Source organism: Protomyctophum parallelum (genome assembly GCF_964188405.1).
Source record: "Protomyctophum parallelum genome assembly, chromosome: 3".
NCBI classification, from domain to species: Eukaryota; Metazoa; Chordata; class Actinopteri; order Myctophiformes; family Myctophidae; genus Protomyctophum; species Protomyctophum parallelum.
The window spans coordinates 41,038,561-41,061,229 of NC_139698.1; the positions used below are offsets into that span (position 1 = coordinate 41,038,561).

Below are 22,669 nucleotides of genomic sequence, written 5' to 3' on the forward strand. Positions count from 1 at the left end.
CACACAATGATTGGCTCTTGACCAGATAAACACATAAATCCACACGTGTGTAAAACCAGCTCCCTCCACTGAAATATGTGTTTTTCAAGTCCTCTTGAAGGCATGCTTTAAATTCTATATGGAATGTTATTTGTGCAGAAAGTGTCACCAGAGCACTCTTTTCAGTTTTACATTCTTACCCAGGAGAGGGTGAGCTTGTATAGGCCTATACTTAAAGCAATATTTTACATCCCCCCCCCAATTTTTTTTTGGGTAATTTGATTGTCTACTCAGGCTTTTGTGAACACCCCAGACCCCAGTTTTTATGTTGCTCGAATCAGTATTTCAATATTGGATATTCATTTTATCAGACTCAGACACGTCCACTTCCTATAACAAACCCATTGTAACTTCAAACTCCATTTTAACCATGTGGTTCAGTCCGACATGCATTAGTCCGACACCCTATGTGGTGTCCCTACCCAAAACCCAAACCCTAAACCTAACCTCACAAGAAGCCACAGGTTAGTTTTACCCTGCCATGGGTTAGTTTTAACCTGCCACGCATGTTGGGAGCCACAGGTTAGTTGGTCTGCCACAGGTTAGTTTTAACCTACCACGCATGTCGAGAGCAACGGATGAGATTTAACTGACCACGGGAACGACGGTGTTGTCGGACTAATACCTGTCGGACATAGTACATGATGTCTACTAACCAAATTATGCACCCCGAGCCTATCTCCTGTTTCTGTAGCATGAGGCAGCTTGATGTACGGACATGATGCTAGAATGTTGCAGGGACTTACCCCCAATCCAACCCTTGATGCGGAGTGCCCAGCAGGAGGCACTGGGTCCCACTGTCTTTGGGATGACCCGGCCGGGGGTCGAACCCAGTCCCAGGCTGGACACACTAACCACAAGGTCACTGAGCTTAACCATGTTAGATTCATCAAAACCACCTTTTTTTAGGGGCCTATGCCCAGCTTTGTGTGTCAAGGATCCCCATGTGTGATTTTTTATTTTATTTTCTAAAGAAATTATTCAAAAATAAATGAATATCAAATATCTAAATACTGAATCAAACAACTTAAAAACTCCCCGGGGTGCTCCAAAAAGCCTGAGTAGATGTTACAATGACCCAAATTATTGAGTGAAATATCCCTTTAACTGAAATATTAGTTCCATGGGTTATGTCACCAATAGGATATGTGATGTCATCAATAGATCAATCATGGCCCAATACATGGTAACCCGGCACCTATAGCTTCAGTTTACACAGAAAGATGAGTCGGTATTGTCTTGAATGACTACGCTGCCGAAGTGGAATCCAAATATGTTGTTGCCAGTTTGCATATTTGCATTTGTCACTGAGGGTGAAGGTGTAAGCCAATATCAGTAGTTGATTAAACAATAATATTCAATAATGAAATTATAGAAACTTTAAAGGGTTTTAAACTACATCTGGTGGGGATCTTTAATGATAGTTTATACTGTAGATCACTGAACGACAACGATGACATAAGTGTCGACCACCATATTGAAAATACATCACTTTTGGAAGGATGGATGGACTGGATACAGAGAGACCTGAGAAAAGGAGTATAATAGCAAAATAACTCAGAGAGGTAAAAAAGGCAGGCAGCCTTGACAGGAAGGCAGGCAGTTCATTGAACCAGTGGCTCTGAAGGTGCTGGCACAGCCATAGTGGAAGTTTGTATTCATCCAAATGGCACAGTCAGGCCTGTGCCATTTCCACTGGGCTCACACAGCAGCAGTTTTAAAAATGGAGGACAGGGCCTTCCAAAGATTTAACACACAGTCAGTACAGAGAGAGCCCCTCCTGCATACGCATTATGCACATACAAACACGCACACACACGCACGCACGCACACACACACACACACACACACACACACACACACACACACACACACACACACACACACACACACACACACACACACACACACACACACACACACACACGCATAATGTACACCACAAAAAACTAAAATAAACACATCACCCCAGATGGACAACCATATACACTGCACATACACCTACACATGATGATGCATCGATAATGCTGCATTTAAGCATTATATAATTAAAATTGAGCAAATCCTTCTTACAGATGGTCATATTTAGTTGCATGTGGAAAATCTGTTGCATTATGGACATGGACCAAAACTAGCTACACAGGAGGGCAAGCCCATTTTAAAGTATCATCTTACATTTTAAAACTTTGGTTATGTTTTATATTTATGTCGTATGTTGATGTGTAAAGCATTTTGCAGAAGAAACTGTTCATGTTCAGTGTTCCTGTTGCATGTGCTTTATAAATATACAGCTTTATTTCACTGACCCTGCAGACCAATCAATGTCAGTAAAACCTCAAATATTTGGACAGCTTGAATTGTAAGCTATGACAAGCACCGTCCAATTTTATACTGATAGACAGGTGATGGAGATGGACATAGGCTATTAGTGAATAACAATGCTTGGAATATGATATCCCTGGTCTAATTGGAGAATACCATAGCAACAACTAGTGCAAAATCCAGGAGAGTTAAATGAACCCTCTGGATTTTATATTTTAACCCGAACGTCTGTGAGGTGGATTGACAGGTGTAATTACCCAGCCAGTTCCAGACAGGTTTTTAGAGGATTGGAAACGTTCTATTATACTGACAGTGAAGAAATTCTGCCCCTTTTCCTATTGTCCAAACCTCCACCATATAGTCTGGAATCTGGATACTGTAGACAGCTCAGTGGTTTTAATCTGATTAGATTCATCGGCCTCCTCAGTTTTCTGGAAAACACATTTAAATACAGCACTCACCCTTTATTTATTGTTTCCCCCTTTTTTAAATTTGGATTCAGGAACAGCTCATGCTGTGTCCAAGTGGTTTCTTCATATGATCCTCAGAGACACATATCCCAGCAACAGCACTTAATTTATACTATACATTTGGCATTGAACATTGTTGTTGGACATCAGACATGTGACCTTCCAGTTGCAGAAGGGTCGCTCTGTACAGAACAGAATGTGCTCAATTATCTATATGTTCTGCATTTTGTTTGTTGTTACATCATCCTGTGGTATAGTATAACAACAAGAAGATGGAGATTAACACATTTATGATTTGTCTCTGTCTCTGCTGTCATCCAGAGTTTGAACTGTTGACCATCTTGTGTAAAAAATAGGACCCTCAGGTGTAGATGTTGGCAGGCGCATAGATATGCATGCAATCAATCAACAATAACTACACAGAGAGAGAGAGAGAGAGAGAGAGAGAGAGAGAGAGAGAGAGAGAGAGAGAGAGTGAGAGAGTTGTGTTGCATTTGTCTTATATATATATAGTAGAAGTGGTCTCCCTGATCACAATTGCCTTTGAGGCAATTCTAGTTTCACTTGTTTCAAACAGTAACTTTCATCAGTTTCAATAAAGCACATGAAGCAGATTTCATGAGAGTTGAAGGAAAAATGTGGATAGCCTACAGTATACCAAATATATTTTACACTGGGAAAATAATAAAAATTATTATATTATACTGTTGCTAAATTGGATTATGAAAACTGTCAGCACCTGGGTTTGCAACAAAGTAGGCTAGTTAAGTGTTTGAGTGGAGATTGTTATTGAATTACCTCCAACTAGGTCATGTTTAAAGAATCAAAACCAGATGGGCTACATGATGATCAATGGTTCTGAGTAAGAAAGCTCTCTTAAATATACTGTCCAATAGAATGTGTCATTTGGTAGCATGCCACATGGCTTCATATAGCCTACTGAATTTAAGTTGTAGCCTAACCAATTAAGGTGGTTTGTCTCTACAACAGGGGTAGCAAGTTGCAACATCGGAACAGTGGAAGGTAATCACTTCGCAGTGTGAAAGAGAGATTTGTGGGTAAAATAAAATAAATATAATGTGTCAATGTATAGTCAATTAAATTAAGCCCCCTCATATCACTGCACATAATTCTAGCCTACATTCATTCCAACGGAGAATTATGTCGAAGCAGAAGAAAAATCAATAAAGGTTATGTATGGACAATCAACATCAGTAGGAAGTATGTTATTTAAATGTGGTGTCACTGAATGGCACTGCTCTACAATCAGTGTGGCAACAGTGCGACCTAGTGGTCAAATACAGTATAGGAAGTCACCATGTTTTTAACATTCTGACATATAACTTATAAGTTATAATTAAATATGTATAATGTTATAATTTATAACATACAAATAGTATGTACTGTATCAACATCAACATTACATTTTCCTTCAATTGGAATACTACCATTAACAACTGATTTCGTTTCATTTGCCGGTACGGACCTAATCCTGAGTGAGACTGAATGGTCAACACACATTAATGACCATCTTATGCTGTATATTAACATATATATGTATATATATATATATATATATATATATATATATATATATATATATATATATACACACACACACACACACACACACACACACACACACACACACACACACACACACACACACACACACACACACACACACACACACACACACACACACACACACACACAGTATATCATTTTTGCCTGTCATCACATGCCCAGAATAGGAATGCTAGGTTAAAGGATGATGATGATAATACTATTACTCAAACTATTTCTGATGTGCTTGGAACTCCATGTCTTACAATGTGATCTTGAAAGAAAAGAAAAACAAAGTTTCCATCTGAGAACATTTAATCTTTTATTGTAATCAAATTTGTGTTTTTGTTTATAATGACATCCCTAATCTGAGTTCCTAGAAGTTTTATTTTTTACCACTATGACACCCCCAAAATAGGGACATCAGGTATATTGAAAGTGGTCACAATTTTAGATTCATTGGCTGCATAAATGCCAATGCCAATGTCATTTAAAAATTCCAATAATGGCCAATATATGGACCAGACTGATATATCTGTCAGGGTCTCTTCAAAAGGGTGTGGCTATGGCTCAGGAGGTTGTGCAATAATCCGTGGGTTGCCGGTTTGAATCCCGGCACCTACTGTCCACATTTCATTGTCCTTGGGGAAGACACTGAACCTCACATTGCCTCCAACGAGTCGGACGGTGCTAACTTTCCACCATTGGTGTGTGAATAAAGTGAGGACACTGGTGTTGACTGTTCACCGCTTCAACTCCCAATGTATGAATGAATGGATCATTGTAAGCACTTTGAGTAAGCACTCTGTGCATAGAAAAGTGCTATAAAAATACAACCCATTATTACTAAACATGCAGTAGGGCATTCATTTATGAAAAAAGTATATGGAGATAAGAGGTTTCTGGCTGAAAGTATATGCAATGTGGCCCTCTGGAATTTGAGTGTGGAAATATAGTGGCCCTCTCCATCATCACCCCTGGCTTAAAAAAAATAGGCTTAAGGCATCAAAAGGTTAAGCTGTATGCATTGTTTTGTATTCTTCAGCAATAGCAATAATTATTAGTTAGACGTGGACTTGTGAAGATAAAGTATCCACTTTGAATTTCTGGGTGAGGCGAAGAACCATTTGCAAAACTCAAGCATATTTACAAGGTTTTAAATTTTTTTATGTCCTGTGCAATATTGGGTCTGTATTGTGACTTGTGCAAGTAGTACTGTACCTGTTTTGCAAATAGCCCCTCATTATCATTACGGAAAGAAATAATGGTCAAGAGGCTTGGTAGAGGAAGTTAACCCCTATATATACACTTGAGGAAGTTAACCCCTATATACACTTGATGGGCCGGCATCCACCAGGGGTCCATCCTTCCTAGTCTACACTGAATCTCTTTGCTGAAAATAGCCAATCTGGGTCAGGAAGATCGAGGTCATGAATCGCCTTATATTATGTGGTTAACAAAAATAGATTTAAATCTGTTCTCCATCAATTGTTCCTTTTTAATGAATATACAAAGCTAATGAGAGTCAATCAGGAGATCAACATCATTGTAGCAAAGCTCTGTGAAAGAAAGGTTGTATTTTCAACTGCAGTGTTATTCTTTGGATAAAGCCATGTTTGGACCATGCAAACCGTTTATCTTAAGAGGGCCAAAGGTCATGAACACACTCTGAAGATAGGAGAGCTCTATCATACAGCAATATAGATACAGTATGTAGAAAAGCACATTTGGGCAATTGTCAAAATGTCACATCAAGTACTGTAGTCTTTTGTGTTTTTGTAAATGTGATAATTTAGATTGTTGAGAACCCTCCTTTTTTGCAGTGATATACAAAGACATGCCTTAAATATATTAGAAAAACAACATTATATAATTTGTTTGTTATCTTCCACCTCGTGGATAAAAATCCCTCAAATGTCAGGTAATGTCAGAGATTGACAAAATATGAAAATGTTTTACCAAAGTTGTCCATTTAAAGCCATATTAGCAGTATACAAAAAGGAAACATTTTTAAATGTTTTAACTGTGTGCTGTCCGCAAGACATCACCAGGGTTCACTCTCTTAAAAAAACAACGTATTAGCATTTGGAATTGTAGTCAGATGATTCTGAGATTTGTCAAATTGTGATAAAAGGTACTCTTAGCTTATTAGCACAGATCATGGGTACAATTCATGGATGTGTTAAAGGTCCTGTTGTTGTCACAGATAGTAAGACCATAGCAGAGCCATTGAGATGAGAAAGAGTTACGCCATCTTCGTTCAGGCCAACTATGGTTCAACAATAATGTAAAAGAATAATGTTAAAAAATATATATGAATAGTCAATATTAAATACATTATTGCCAAAACCAACTAACAGTACATTGGACTTTTTTTTTTTAGGTGTGCTCAGGGTAACAAGAACAAGAACTGTTACAACTGTTTCTAGCTCAATGGCTCTGGGCCAAGGTACCCACTACCCAGACAGCCAGCCTGATGCTGTGTCATGACAGAATGCAGAGCTTGTCCATGTTCAAAATGTCCAGAGAACTCCTTGTAAGCCGGCTTAATAGTTGTTAGAGATACCACCTTATAACTGGAGGCCATAGGTTAACTCCCAAGAATAGCCATAATAATGCCTGGCTGGTGTGTCCAGTGTCCTAATGCAAGACACTGAAGAACTTCCATCATTGCTTTGGCTAAATGCCTACAATGTTAAAAAAGAAAAGAAAAAAGAATTACAGAGCCAATCCCACTATGCTAGCAAGCTAAATGACTACATTTCATCAGCATGTGCTGGTTTGGCAGGGTCCAGGCCTCCTTTCCCAGCCATTGGCGTTAGATCCATGGCCAGAGAGTCAGTCTGCTCACCAGCCAATGTTGAGCTGTTTCCCAATTGGCTCTCTTCTTGGACCACACCCTCCAAGTCTCTGATTTCTGTATTTTCTACTGGTTGTTTGAGAACATCGGCACTGGCCAGAGGTCCAGATTGGTTTAGGTCCGGGGGAACGGGCAAGGAGTCGGTTTGAATGGCAGGGCTGTCTGCTTCATCCGTCACCTGCTGGAACGAGGTTGGATCTGTCAGGATGTTTCTGGAAATAACTGTAAGAATGGAAATGAACAGTTCAAGTGTTATGCTGTATTACATTCTATTTCCAATACATGAAATAGCAAGTTAGTATATTATATATTCATTTTTTTCCCAATACAAACCTCATGTCTAAAATAATCTGATAAACACATCTGTTAAACACATACATTAAATGCAGAGAGCCACTGTAGACTCGCATCAATAAGAGAACACTGTTTCACCTTGATTTGCCGATGGGTTCTCAGATTGTGCATCAGTAAACTAGGATTATAATAATAATAATAAAGGACTAAGTTTTCGGTCATGTTTTTGGTCTCACCTCCTTTTGGTTTGTAGTCATCTTCTAAGGAGGAGACACGACTGAATGGACTGTAGCTGGGTATGATAATCAGACCCAGGGAGAAAAGAATTATCTGAAAAGAGCAACACACACACACACACACACACACACACACACACACACACACACACACACACACACACACACACACACACACACACACACACACACACACACACACACACACACACACTCAGTTAGACACTTTCACAGTTCACATGGTTTCTCTGTTGTAACAGATACAATTTTCCTTTTGAAGTCCAGTATTAAGAGTGCCATTCTATCTCTTTGACCTACTAGAATGCAGGTACTGGTTTGAGCTGCTTTAGTGACCGTCTGCTTGATCAGAGACTGCAGTCTACGCAGCTGAGCCAGAAGGGACCTGCATACAGTATGTACATGCAATACAGACAAAAGAGTATCAGTAATAGAAACACACTCAAACATGTGCCAACATTGAACATAAAAATATATTTGGATAACGCACCAGTGGAGAGACAGCGAAATCCCTTCACGACGGACGACGTACGTCGCGACGTATATTTTTCCGTCGCAACGTATATTCGAGTACGTCCTGGCGTAAATATCAATTCGTCCCGGCAGAACGGACTCGTCGCGGCTATATCTACCCGTTTGCGACGTAATAGGTTGACTATTATTTTCCGTCGCGCCAGAACGGGACTCGTCGCAGCTATATCTACCCGTTGTGGCGTGAGCTGGACTCGTCGCGGCAGAACGTGACTCGTCGCGACTATATCTACCCGTTTGCGACGTGCGCCTCGCCGGTCCGGTCTCCAGGCGAGCCTGCGTCCTTCATATATTTTTTTTTCTGCTCTCGTTGGACTTAACTTTAAAAGTCCAATGGAACACCTCTTTGTAACGGGCCGCTGTAGCATAGTGGTCTAATCCCTCGCCTCTCTATTCTTTTTTGCTGAGGACGCTGGTTCAATTCCCGCTCGCGGCAGACCAAAATTATTATATTTTAGACAGACACACAGACAGACAGACAGACAGACTGCCTGTCTGCCTGCCTGTCTGCCTGCCTAATGTATTGTAAATAATGTATTCATTCCATACGGCTATTTTTTTTTAATATAAAAACTTTTGTCTTTCGCGCGATTCGAACCAGCGTCGTCAGCACCAAAATATTGAGAGGCGAGTGATTAAACCGCTAGACTACAGCGGCCATACGTTACAAAGAAGTGTTTCATTGGACTTATAAAGACAATAGCACCCAGCTGCAGTCTCGCAAGGGGAGGGACCGGAAGTGCTTTTATTTCCGGCTTCCACGTGCACAAGCGCACGTGGGTGGGTGACGTGACATGGTGTCCCTGGCTGTCCTTAGTGTCACTCATGTATAAATAAGAAATATATTTGTCAAAAACCTTCTGAATATTGTGCAGGACATTATGGTCCATGTGAACATACTCAAGATTAAAACATTTCATTCCTCATTTCTTCAGAATTGTCAACCAAACACAGCAAAACTCATATGGTGCGACTGTCCTGGCCTTGTTTCTCAAAGTAGGAACTTAAATAAAACTAAGGAAGAAAATGCTAAAATTCTTTAAAAAAATCCATAAATATAATATAGATGTCTATTTGTGAGCCTAATCTTTTCAAAGTCCAAGCATAATGTTTTCAGTCATTTCTGATCAAAAATATTTTGTCCCCCAAACCAAAATCATATTGTGTGACACCATTTTGGGAAATTTCAACAGGCAATTGTTTACACACCCATTGGGATAGAGAGGTACTTCTTCAGTAAGGCTGTTCAGCACTTGCATTACAATAGCATGACAGGTGTCTGTGGTGAATTATCATTTTAACATTTTCATAAAATACGATCTTGTTGGAACGCTGACAAATGCGACTCTTCCAAGTGTCTGTGGGTGTGACACCTTTTTCATTAAAAAAGCTAAAGGTATTAGATTTTTTGGTCATAATTACATGTAAATCTATGTTGCTTTGTTATAGCTAGCATGTTGGTAGCATGCTAATGTGTAGCTAGTAGCCTCAAGGTTATGTTAAGTGCAGAAAACGTAATATGGTGTGACACTTTATCATAATGGTGTGACTGTTTTCCTGTCACGCCATATGACTTTTTTGTCACACCATATGATACAAACTGTAATTTCCTACAGATATAGCAATATATAACAAAGTCCCATGTTTCTTTTGTCCATTTAAACATTTGTTTTAAACATTTTCACCTAAAATCTGCAACTATCCACAATAAATTGTGTTTAATTTCGTTTTATTCAGTCATTGCCATGTTATTCAATGTTAAAGCAATTTTCCTGTTGCTGTTTTTCCTGAGTAATTGTTTAATCAATCTGTAAAGTTCAGTACTCACTAATAAGTAGGTTAAAACACAGTTTGCTTTGAAAAATGAAGATATGATCATACGGTGTGACACTAAATAATTTGGTGTGACGTTCCAAATAGTGAAAAAATCATACCTTTATTAATGATGAAACCATTAATGTTTATGGATTACATAGCAAATAGTCTAAGGAAGAGTCACAAATATTTGTGTAATTTTAGAGAAAGTTTTGTCACAATAAATGCAAAATATATTGAAAGACCGATAACATGGGCCTCACATTGAGTGTTGATTACGAAAATAATATACAGATTTAATACATTTTCACAAAACTATAGTGGATCACAGGTTAGTTATGATAAAGGACTTTGATAAAGTGAGCAACTTAAGAAAGTTGTACTCCATTTTCATTTTATAAACAATTATTGTCATGTCACACCATATGACGATTTTAGGCACAAGTACAACAAAATGCTGAATAAATTCTGATTCCAATAAAATATCTAAAAACAAAATATGTTTCCATAAAGATGAGAGTGAGTAGAACAAAAGTAAATCATTTTTATTCCTGTTATTTAAAGGTTTAAAAAAAACACTTTTTTTGGGGTGTCACGTCACTGACCCACATACACGCACGCGAAATATAATGCAATATGTAATAATCAGCTCATACATTATAAAGACATTATTGCATTATGAAGTTTTATTACAGTATGAGTCGCCTATGTGGAGGTTCTTAATGTAACACATTATTACATTATAGAAAAATCTATTAAGTTATGTGCTCGTCTTTTAATTACATTATGAGCTGATTATTACATTATGAGGTCAGATGTAGAGTTGCTGGCCGCCTCAGCTCCATATATGGAGATCTAGGTGATGATCCAGTCTTTTCAATGTATGGCTATCCAGGGTTTGATGAGGTCAGTGTCGGGATCTTATATCATATGGAAACGGCCATATATGGTGGTGTGACGTGTCATGAGGCGTGACCATATATGGAGGCATGACACGAGGCGTGACATGACACACTTACTGACTGACTGACGGGAAATGCAGGTTTTCATAGTAAATTAAATGCATATGGTCGTGTGTCTGTGGTCTATGGTCTGGACATGGTGTGTGTGGGACAGGGGTACGGGGTTATAGCAACTTATTACATTACTTAAATGCCTTGATATCATTATGTTATAATCGACCATATAGGCCTAGCCTATTATTGCATATCATTTTATTATTGTTAGATTTGCATTTCTTCAAATATGCACACTTATACCACCAACTAATAAGCTTTCAATTAAAATATTACCTACAACAAACTACTTCAAACTTTTCCAAACCGACCACGTAATTATGTTTAAGCACAGATGGTACTATATACACCCGGCATTTAAGCGCGCACCAGCAAGTGCGTGTCGTGCACGCGCATTATATTTCGCGTGCGTGTATGTGCGCTTGTGCACGTGGAAGCCGGAAATAAAAGCACTTCCGGTCCCTCCCCTTGCGAGACTGCAGCTGGGTGCTATTGTCTTTATAAGTCCAATGAAACACTTCTTTGTAACGTATGGCCGCTGTAGTCTAGCGGTTTAATCACTCGCCTCTCAATATTTTGGTGCTGACGACGCTGGTTCGAATCGCGCGAAAGACAAAAGTTTTTATATTAAAAAAAAATAGCCGTATGGAATGAATACATTATTTACAATACATTAGGCAGGCAGACAGGCAGGCAGACAGGCAGTCTGTCTGTGTGTCTGTCTAAAATATAATAATTTTGGTCTGCCGCGAGCGGGAATTGAACCAGCGTCCTCAGCAAAAAAGAATAGAGAGGCGAGGGATTAGACCACTATGCTACAGCGGCCCGTTACAAAGAGGTGTTCCATTGGACTTTTAAAGTTAAGTCCAACGAGAGCAGAAAAAAAAATATATGAAGGACGCAGGCTCGCCTGGAGACCGGACCGGCGAGGCGCACGTCGCAAACGGGTAGATATAGTCGCGACGAGTCACGTTCTGCCGCGACGAGTCCAGCTCACGCCACAACGGGTAGATATAGCTGCGACGAGTCCCGTTCTGGCGCGACGGAAAATAATAGTCAACCTATTACGTCGCAAACGGGTAGATATAGCCGCGACGAGTCCGTTCTGCCGGGACGAATTGATATTTACGCCAGGACGTACTCGAATATACGTTGCGACGGAAAAATATACGTCGCGACGTACGTCGTCCGTCGTGAAGGGATTTCGCTCCACCTGCAGAGTGCAGTGGTAGAACTTAACTGGTGCTTAAGTTCAACATCACATCTTCGCTCACACACATTTGTCTTGAGTACAGAGATGATAGGACCACAAGTCCCCAGGACTTCTTTGTGTTATCCTTTTAGACTTAATGTATGACTGTACCACGTACATTTTTGACTAATAAAGTATTCAATCAATCAATCAAAGCAGGCACAATCTTCTATTGCCGTTATTTTGTATGGCACCAACAATCTCTATACTAAGGAGTGGAGATACTGAAAGCATCAGACACTCACGTCATCAAGTGTCATCATCACCCATTGTTTATATCGACTGAAGGGTGTGTCAAAACCTGTTGCGTCTTTCAGACCTTGGTTCTATTTTGGAGCACTGAAGCGTGGCACAGACCATCCAAAATGAGTCCGAGCAACACAGAAAGGTAACCTTTTATCTCAAACTTCTATTGCATGGACTGTATGCAAATGTACGTTTGTTTTCATGTGCTTGAACAAGTGGACTCGCGCTGATTTATGTCAATGTTCAGTGTTTCAGGATCTTTACATATTCACTTTCCCTGCATAAAGATTCAAAGTCATATCTTTGTAGTCGCCAGCCTGCTTATTTGTTTTTGTTAACATTGGCCATTTAAATGTAATCCATTTCTTTTGAAATCATATCATAGCTTCTTATGATTTTTTTTCAGACTTGACTTTCAATAGGAATAACAATCAATAGTTAATGGCTAATAACTATCGTCTTACATGTTGTGTTTTTCCAGCTGCTCTACTGTCCTCTGCAGCTCCTTGTTCTGTGCTGAGCAAGCTGCAGCCCTGTGACAGATATACACAGGTTTATGCAGGTGCATGCACAAAATCTGTGAGAGTGAAGAATTCCTACATATACACATTTTTCTAGGCAAGCAAATAGAGCCTTCACAGTGGCATAAAATCATTATGATTGTGAAATACTTATACTGCTATAAAACATACTGCTGATATTTCTGGAATTTTCTGTCTGGCAGAAACCAACTATCTCCACATTAATGGTCAAAAACCTCCTAACTCCACTTGAGCTGTACTTGATGATAATGTAAGGACATGTTCAAGTTTCTGACAATGTACATATGTACATATGTACGTATATAGTCACTGTACCAACTTTGATGGGCAGTATTGTGTTTTAAGTTAGAATTTTGGACACACTGCTGGTTTCTGCCCGACAGCTGAGATATGCTGTGTATATGCAATATTGTATTATAGAGCTCCCACTGACTTAACCTTTATTGTATACAGACTGGTAAAGAGTACCTGCTCTCCAGCCCATCAATGTACTCTTTTCTCCTGCGACGGCTGTCCTGTGCCGACTGCTTGTTGCGGATTTTCCGTCTGACCTTTTTCAAGATCCGTTCCTCAGCCTAGAGATTAATATTGATTCAAAGGTTAAAGAAAACGTTATCATTGTCTAGCCTAGGCACTGTCAACAAAATCCTTGACTCTGTTATGTCTTACTTTGAAGTACCCTGCAATGCTAGTGATCTAGCATTAAGCTATACCGTTGCTGACTTTAATAAAAAGGAAATCAGCATTGGTAAGATTGTCAAATAAGCAGTTAGGGCATGGTCACACCTGACTTTTAGTCTATCTATGAGGGCAGATTCTGCCCATGCATTTCAATGGGAATGGAGCAGTTTGTTGCCATTTGCGGATTTCTGCAAGGTAGAATAAAAGTAGAATAAAAGTGCGGTGTAGCCGTGCCCTTATACCAGACATTCCATGGGCACATTTTCCTCTAATCTGTCACTATCCTGGTTACTCTTAAATACTCTTAGTTAAATAATATAACTCCTTGTGTGACCTTGGTGAGAGGCAAGTTGTTGGGCAAAGAAATGCCTTCCTGGTTTAATAGCTTCTGCTCCTCCTCTGTGAGTCGGAGGTCTGGGAACAGCTGGTTAAACGTGAGGAAGAGAAAACATAACCATCAGTTCTTCATCTACAAACCATGTATCAGCAGTTCTATATCTGAACCAACAACCCCCTCCATTTAACACTTTTACATTTTTGCACGATTTTGTAACCCATTTTTTCACCCAGTGTCAATTATCTAATGTAATCCTGGGCGCTACACTTCCTCTGACAACCTGGGGACCAGCCGGATGTAGCGTGTGGAAGGATTCGAACACGTTATTCCGATCAGTTCCTTTCCCCTCCATGCCCCGGCTGGCCAGGGGGAGGTAGTTTAGAAACCAGATTACTGCATGTTTTTCTGAGGGTACCTACCCTAGGCCTAGGGGATATGGGGAGAACATGCAAACTCCACACATAAAGGACCTTTTGCCAACCCCACCTCGGGTATGGGCACTGATGACATGGAGGAGGGAACACGCCCCCAGTGCCCACAGCGTCCTCAACGGGAAGAGCTACCGACTGTTCCACCGTGTCCCCCTCCAACCATTTTAACAGCTTTTGTCTTGGGTCTCTGTTACAGTCACAACCTATAAATCCCTCATGATGCCTTGATAGCCTATCCAACAGATTTGCTGTTGCGTATGTCTCTTTTTTGTGGCCTTGAGTCCTTCTCTAATTTGAAGTCATTAAAAGGTGTCTGTTAGTGTCATTCCTTTAACGTCATTCGTGAAGAAAGATCTGTGCCACAGATGTCAATGAAACTAAAGTTTTCTTTTGAAGTATATAGAGCTATGGGTTGTTTCGAGGTGTAAAACATTTTAGACTAAAGTTCTAAATTAACCACATTGAACCTGTGTCCCTATTTTTGGCCAATTGTTTTTCTTCTTTTTTAAGTAGCAGATATAGAACCTGACAAGACATTGCGATGCGACACATTGAGAGCTTGTAGTTCGGCTATTTTACATAAAAGATAAAAGTCACTGCAGAAAAGTGAAGACGCAAATTGTGATTGGCCAGAAAGAGATGATGTATAATAACAAGAGCACCCCTCACTTCACACGGGTGTGATTTTTGTTGTACAAAAATGTTGTTTAAGTGGTTAAAGAAATATTCCCATAATCAGGTGGGTCACAAACGACATCTCTGGGTGAAGTCTGGGTGGGGAAGTTAGATGTATACATTTATATAGCCTTGAGCAACTAACATTTACTGTAGGTGCTTAAGAACATGTACAGTAGATACTCTGCAAGGTTGTTTGCTAAAGATTTCAATGGATAACAAGCAATACAAAAAGTCTCACTAGTGAGCTTTCAGGACTGGAGGGGGCTGTGCTGGAGTCCAGCTGGTTAGCTGACACTATTGGCAACTCATTCACAATGCAGGACTCCGAGATCAACATCTGAGAATTCCAATCATCTGCTCAAAACACAATAAAATGACAGAGAAAGATAATTAAAAAAAACATAAAATACATCTTTATTGAAAGAGGCATGTATGCAGGCCTTGCTTATCAGCTGCTGTGCATTTGTTATTCTCAAAAGATGAAATTGGTGAACCAATAAGAATTCTGATACAACCCAACCCCCTTCACCCAAGTGACCCAACAAAATATCCTCACCCAGTTGTATGGAGATGACATCCATATTCTGTTCAGCCTTCACACGCCCCAGGCTGCTGACATCATACACCACCTGGTAGTAGGGTTGTCACAATAATGACATTTTATTTGACGGTTAATTTTGGCATTGAATGTTGTAACACATAATTTCCGTTTGCCTTTTAGACTTTGTAAACAAAAGATTCACAGGGAAGACGAGCAGTTGAGACGAATAACAGTCTAGGGCCTTTCAAACGTGAAGCGATATAACACGCCTATAGTTCATTTCCAATGAGACCTGCGTTTTTGCGCGACAACGCAAGCGTATTTACGTGAGCGTGGTCCCGCGAATTTGTTGCGTGCGTGCTCGTTACGTGCACAAGCCCGCGAATCACCAGACCTTGATTCTGTTTAGCTTTTTTTTTACGCTTGCGTTGTTGCGCCCCTCTTGAGCAGACCTGGAGGAGACCTGTGTTGATCCAGGCAACGTCTGCATTCCTCGCTTCCCGTTTGAAAGGCCATAAGTCTAGGAGGAGTCCGAATAAATTATGGACTTATTGGTTATTCGTCTCAACTGCTCAAAAATAATTGCAATTATCTCAAATAATTGCAATTATCTCAAATAATTGCAATTATCTCAAATAATTGCAATTATCTCAAATAATTGCAATTATCTCAAATAATTGCGATCAGACGATTATGTAATAATGACAGGCCTACCTGGTAAATGGTGGCGTGGGCCTGGTGGGCCTGCTCCACTGTTGCTGTTGCCACAGGGCCCTCAACAGGGTCTTCGGAAATGCCACTGTCACTCTCCGACAGTGTCTCCCCCAGAGATCCGCTGGTAAACACCTCATTTGGGTTGATGGCATGAAGGACATCCTCTGATTCACTGTCATTAAGTCCCTGACGGAGATAAGGTAGGATGAAACAAACATAGTCCAGTCTTTTTGTTACAGAGTGCTTTACATAAAGCAAAACATAATATGACAGTTATGATGGTAAAACAACAATGAACAACACATGTGAAAGGGCCCCAAATACAGAAACAGCCTAAAACGTATTGTATCTGTTGTGTATAATGTTAGCCCTTGACTTCTATAAAAATATTTATTTTGTTGGTGCTTACGGCAACATAAAGTACACCGGTCAGAACAAAGAGATTAGCTAACAGTCAATTTGGCCACTTTTAAATGGTGCAAAAAGACTAGATTAACATTTTATACAAAATGTGTCATCAGTCAACAAAGGACAAGACTTGAATGACAAGTTTAAATATTCCTCCCACATGAATCAGTCCGTCATTCGTGGGGCCGTGGGGCATGACCCAGCCAATTTCCCCAGCCAAAAAATAAGTTATACTCTTACAGTATGTACCTGTACACAAGATGTAACAATAAAGTACAACCTTGAACCTTGATTTTAGTATAGCCAATGTATACCATGTATAAAAATGTAATAAATTCACAAATACAATAAACAAGAAAGGCTCATTTCTGTATTTAGACCATAATCGAAACAGGTTGTGGTTTACATCACCACTTCTTCATAATGGAAGAATTGTCTCTATGACTATCCCCCAAAGTTTAAGTGAAGCCACCAAGCCATGATTCACCTGATCATATAGACTAGAGTGCCATCTGAAGTACGGATTGCAGTCTTATTTTCTTCTTCTCTATCTTTGAAGGGGTGCATAGTTTGTCCCACGACATACACATACAAAAACATATATACAAAATGAGAGCTACTGCTTCTGCTACTGCAGTCGATAGAAGGAGTTTATCTTAAATGTATTGCCCATGTGTGAACTCTATAGTATCAGTATCAGAGTTTGAGCAGTGGGTGCAGTGACCAAAGTAGGACTCATAGGACCCGATAGTCAAGTTGTTAGGCCACCCTAACCGTTAGGGAGTGTATGGGCTTTAATATCTGAAATCAAGTCCCCGGTTCACGGCGGCAGAGTGGACTAACCAAGATTATGTGCAGGTCTTAAGGAGATCATTGGGGGCTCAAATCTCTTTAAGGGATGGTCACTCACTCGGAGTCACTCCTGAGGATATGCCCAGTTGGTTTCATTTTGCATGACTATGTTGAATTCTCTGGAGAAGAAGACCCAGGGAGCAGTTTGGTGCTCGAGTTAGAAGGGCGTGTCTTGTCAGTGTAAAGGCTTTATCATGGAAATCATTGTCAGAGCTGCAATTCCAACACAATCTTAAGAACTATCTTAAGGGATACTACTACTCAAGGATAAATAAATAAAACGTTTCTTCTAATTCTCACCTTTGTAGATAGTAAGGTCTACAAGTTTATCTCCATGAAATTGTGATCCATTGTAAGACAGGCAGCCAGTTTAGATACTTAAAGAAATATCAAGTTTGTTTCTATTACCTTTCCAGATAACAAAAAAGGATTAGAGTGGGTGTGTTTGTCTTCACATGTTTTATTGCAAGGCCCCCATACGATGGAGTAAAGGAGCTTCCCATTGATGTTCCTCAGGATTTAAAGTATATTCCCTCTTTCTTCTACAAAGTACACTGGTGTTGAGTGTCATTTTTAGAAATAGAACTTAAAATGTATTATGTTGCTGTTGTTTTTCTCTTATGATAATAAATATCCCAATTGAGTGATCTATTGTATTGTTCAGATATCACTTGGATGGCCTGGCCCCTAGTCTCCTATCCTTTCCTTGTGTGCTTGCACTGTAGCTATAAAAGTCCCACAGAATTGCTTGTTAGTCTATTTGTGATGTTACTGTAAGTGACCACAGTCATCACACACATACTGTAGGAATCTACTTGTAGGGGTGTAACGATACGATTTTTAACGATACGATACGATTTTAACAGCGATACGATACTGTATGGATCACGATTCATGATACATTGTTGACGATACGATACATGGACAATATTACCGGTAGTTAATTATGGCGATATGATACGATTCAATGATTTTAAGTCGATACAGTAACATATACATTAAATAATGTATTCATTTACAAACAAATACATAATAATATATGTGTGAAACTTGTGGATAGTGCAGGTTTTTTAAGGGAAAGATTCATTATTATGGATATAAATAGATGGACATTGTATTTGAACACATATGGACAAACCCACGCCTTGACATGAACACAGAGAATACACACACATTTATCGATAGAACAATTGTAGCTATATGGAATGGAAAAGTAATTAAACCCATCTTTTTCCCTTTTCTTCTTAAAATTGCTAAATATAATGCACAAATACTTTGTGCTTGATTAAATTGATTATTTACATTGCAAAACGATTCAATACCGATTATTTACATTGCGATATGATACGAATACGATAAAATACATAGTCAAACAATGCAATAAGATATTTCATGCTGTTTAGATAGATATACTTTGATTTCGATAGTTACTATATCGTTACACCCCTAGAATCTAGGTGAGAAAACACCCAACAGAACAGACACATGCAAAACAAAACAATGGTGAATTTAGGTTAGGTGGTGACTGGAGTTGTTGGACAAACAGGACTATAAACAAATTTACTACCATAACTTTAAAAAGGTACTTACACAGTGAGGGTCTACTTCCCATTCCGCCAGTTGCTTTTCTGAGTTGGTAAAGATGACATCAGAGCAAACAAATTTAGTATCCACACTATCCAAATTCCAGTTGTCCCCTGTTACACCGTCCTCTTCCACATCAGCGAAATACAGCTCACCATTCTCTGCATCCATGACCTAATCCAAAGACTGTTATTTAAATTACACAGGCTATACAACTCTTATTTGTGGTACATCTGACAGTAAACAGTACAAATTAAATGCAAGTCTGAAATCTGAATGCCATGTGCAATGGGAGGAGACACAAGTGTCATTTCGCAATACAATAGGTCAATAGGATATGAACATCCTGGTAGCCACGCACGTTAACATGCACGCGCTCTCCATCTCGCACACACGCGCACACACACACACACACACACACACACACACACACACACGCTGACACACACACACACACACACACACACACACACACACACACACACACACACACACACACACACACACACACACACTCACACTCCATATCATAAACTATAATGATATATTATTGATAAGGCGCACACGCACGCACGCGCACACACACACACACACACACACACACACACACACACACACACACTTTAATGTAATGTTAAGTTGTTAACCAACATCATGTAAGTAAATTGTGCTTTAATACGATTCGTTACACAGCATCAGACTAAGAACTACGACATGGAAGTGAGTAATTTCTCAAGTATTTGATTAGACTATGCAGTATAGGTGCCTTATGAGCCGAGGCCTATTCAAATGCATCAATAGTTGGTCAACACTCGAGTGAGGATCCCTGTCAAGCCGGATAAACAAGAGTGTATTGTGTTCAGACAGGGTAGACTATAGGCTACTTACTGGAATGTGTCTCTTTCAGAAGCGACTCTAAAAGGAATTGCTATCCGCACCGCATTACCAATAAATCGTGTTTCAAGTACGAGACGGAAAATACGTTTTCAGCAGAGCAACAGCGAATATCCAGCTGGCAGCACGTTTGTCAATCATCCGGACAAGATGCGTCGTCGTCAGCTCACAGTCACACCTACCCAATCCTCAATTTTCAGAATACAGTAGATTTCACGCAAAGTTGGTCTAGTGGGCTGAAAGAAACGTGAGACGGTTACTGTACCTTTTAACAGTCTCCCAGAATGTCTTATTGATTGGACAGAAAACACTGTAGCCAATAGAGAAGATGAGGAGGAGGGTGCTTTGAAGGGTACGTTCTAGACTGGGATCAAGTCACGTTGCAGGTTGTTGATCCGGTCTGGGCCTTCAGCGGATACGGAAACAATGCGTGTATGTATGTGTACAGTCCATAGAGTTAACTCTATGGTACAGTCTCGCGAGTCGCGTAGCCAGAGACAACTATTCCACAATCTCCGAATGCTATATAGATCATAGAAGCTGCTGTATGATGAAGCGTTTGTAAATCGCTGAGGCAACAGTCTGGTAACGCGAGACTAGTGTACTTCAAATTACCGGATACGGAAAACGGGTGTGTTAAGTGCAAAAGTTATTGCCTGGGGAGTGGGGACCACGTCACACAGGCTGTTAAAGCTATATCGCGCAGTTTAACCTGACGACTACAGCACGCACGGATCCTCAGTCAACTCAGAACTATACAAATATGTACCTACTATGCTAGATTATAAACTGTACTTTTTAAAATACATTTTCCCAAACTAAAGTTACAAATATAATTTTCCAAATAAGACACCAAGAGCATAATAATCTTGACAAAGGGAAATAGACACTATGCCGATTTGCTCGTCTACATATGACGTAAATTCTCCATCCATTGTCAATGGGAATTTTATGTTTGTGTAGCGCTAGCCTCTTCCACATCCAGCTTTTAGTAACCATCCACAAACTTCTTCATCTTAATCAAACATTAAATTCCCATTGACAATGAATGGAGAATTTTACGTCATAGTGTCTGAGCAAATAGGCAGCCGCATAATGGATGATAAGAGCGCCCCTCACTTCACACAGATATTAACATTTAATACAACATTGAATATTTTTTATATATAATATTAGATATTTTTAACATTGTATCATCATGGTTAAAAGATAATAACATAAGTTGACAAATTAATTTGTCAACTTCATCCATTTTTAATGGATGATGTAGTAGGATGATAAGAGCGCCCCTCACTTCACACAGGTGTGATTTAAAAAAATATATAGCTGCAAGCAGCGGTAAGGCGGGACCAAGCATTGCAAGCAAGAAGGCAATAAGCCCAAATAAGCCATAGAAACATGGCAGACTAAACTTGAGAAAAAGAAGACCATGGAATTGTGACAGGTCGTCGTTTTTTATTGTGGGGGGCAGGGTTCTTGAAGACTCATGCACTGAGTTGGCGGTGCCCGGATATTAGAGCCTCCGTCTCATACAGATCTCTCTATGGATTGATCCGTAGCTGGACCTGGCTGACGCGCTATGCTAATGCTGTACTGTTGGTTCATTGTGTGTGTCTGCCTCAATAACACACACATGCAAGCTCTTCATGTGTTTAACATATTTATTCCACCATTCAGTGAGTACAGCATCAGATCTGCGATTTCAGAAGCAAAAAGTATAATTAGAATAGATTACAGAAACAGATATTTCAGACTGAACCCTGACAAACATTTCGCTTCACAGTATTTGAAAGTGATGACGTACCTGCGGTCAAAGCCATTTGCCCGTCCGGGTCAATCCTCCCTCACCATTTGAACCCATGACCATTGTGTTCCAAAGGCAAGAGCTCTACCTACAGAGCTAACTGTTTCAGTTTCAGTTTATTTTTATTTATAGTGCAACATCACCCCAACTCCCCAAGGGGTCTCTGTGCACTTCACAACAATACACAGCAAAAAACTGCAAACAACGTCAAAAAACACAATAGCACAATAACACAATAGCAAGGAAACAGTAAAGCATAATAAAATGTGCCAATACACATGGCTGACATAAGTACCATGCGATAGGACACAGCTATAGATCATCAACAGATAGGTGTAAAATGCATTCAGAAAATCCATTAATATAACATAGGGTTTTAAAACCACAGGGCAGAGCAAGGTGAATATATTGATTTCAGTGAAACTAGGGGGAACCATAATGCAGGGAAAAAAGATGGGTTTTAAGTCTAGATTTAGTGAGTTGGCATCTCTAACTGCTTGTGGGAGAGCATTCCAGAGACAGGGGGCATGAATGCTCT

General features: G+C 39.7%; 1 protein-coding gene across 2 annotated transcripts; it reads right to left on the reverse strand.

Moving 5' to 3' along the window:
• Nucleotides 1-4,783: 4,783 nt before the first annotated feature.
• On the reverse strand, nt 4,784-20,555 carry creb3l4 (cAMP responsive element binding protein 3-like 4). Of its 2 annotated transcripts, none has more exons than XM_083760717.1 (11): nt 20,322-20,555; nt 19,440-19,607; nt 16,590-16,775; nt 15,891-15,963; nt 15,573-15,688; nt 14,223-14,312; nt 13,676-13,782; nt 13,130-13,198; nt 8,106-8,190; nt 7,788-7,881; nt 4,784-7,479 (listed from the first exon to the last, which is right to left on the reverse strand). In XM_083760717.1, the coding sequence occupies exons 2-11, from the start codon at nt 19,602-19,604 to the stop codon at nt 7,154-7,156; spliced, it is 1,311 nt and encodes a 436-aa protein (XP_083616843.1). In that variant the 5' UTR covers nt 19,605-19,607; nt 20,322-20,555; the 3' UTR covers nt 4,784-7,153. The 2 variants fall into 2 exon arrangements, with proteins under 2 accessions (XP_083616843.1, XP_083616844.1); XM_083760718.1 differs by having other exon boundaries at nt 19,440-19,619.
• Nucleotides 20,556-22,669: the final 2,114 nt, after the last annotated feature.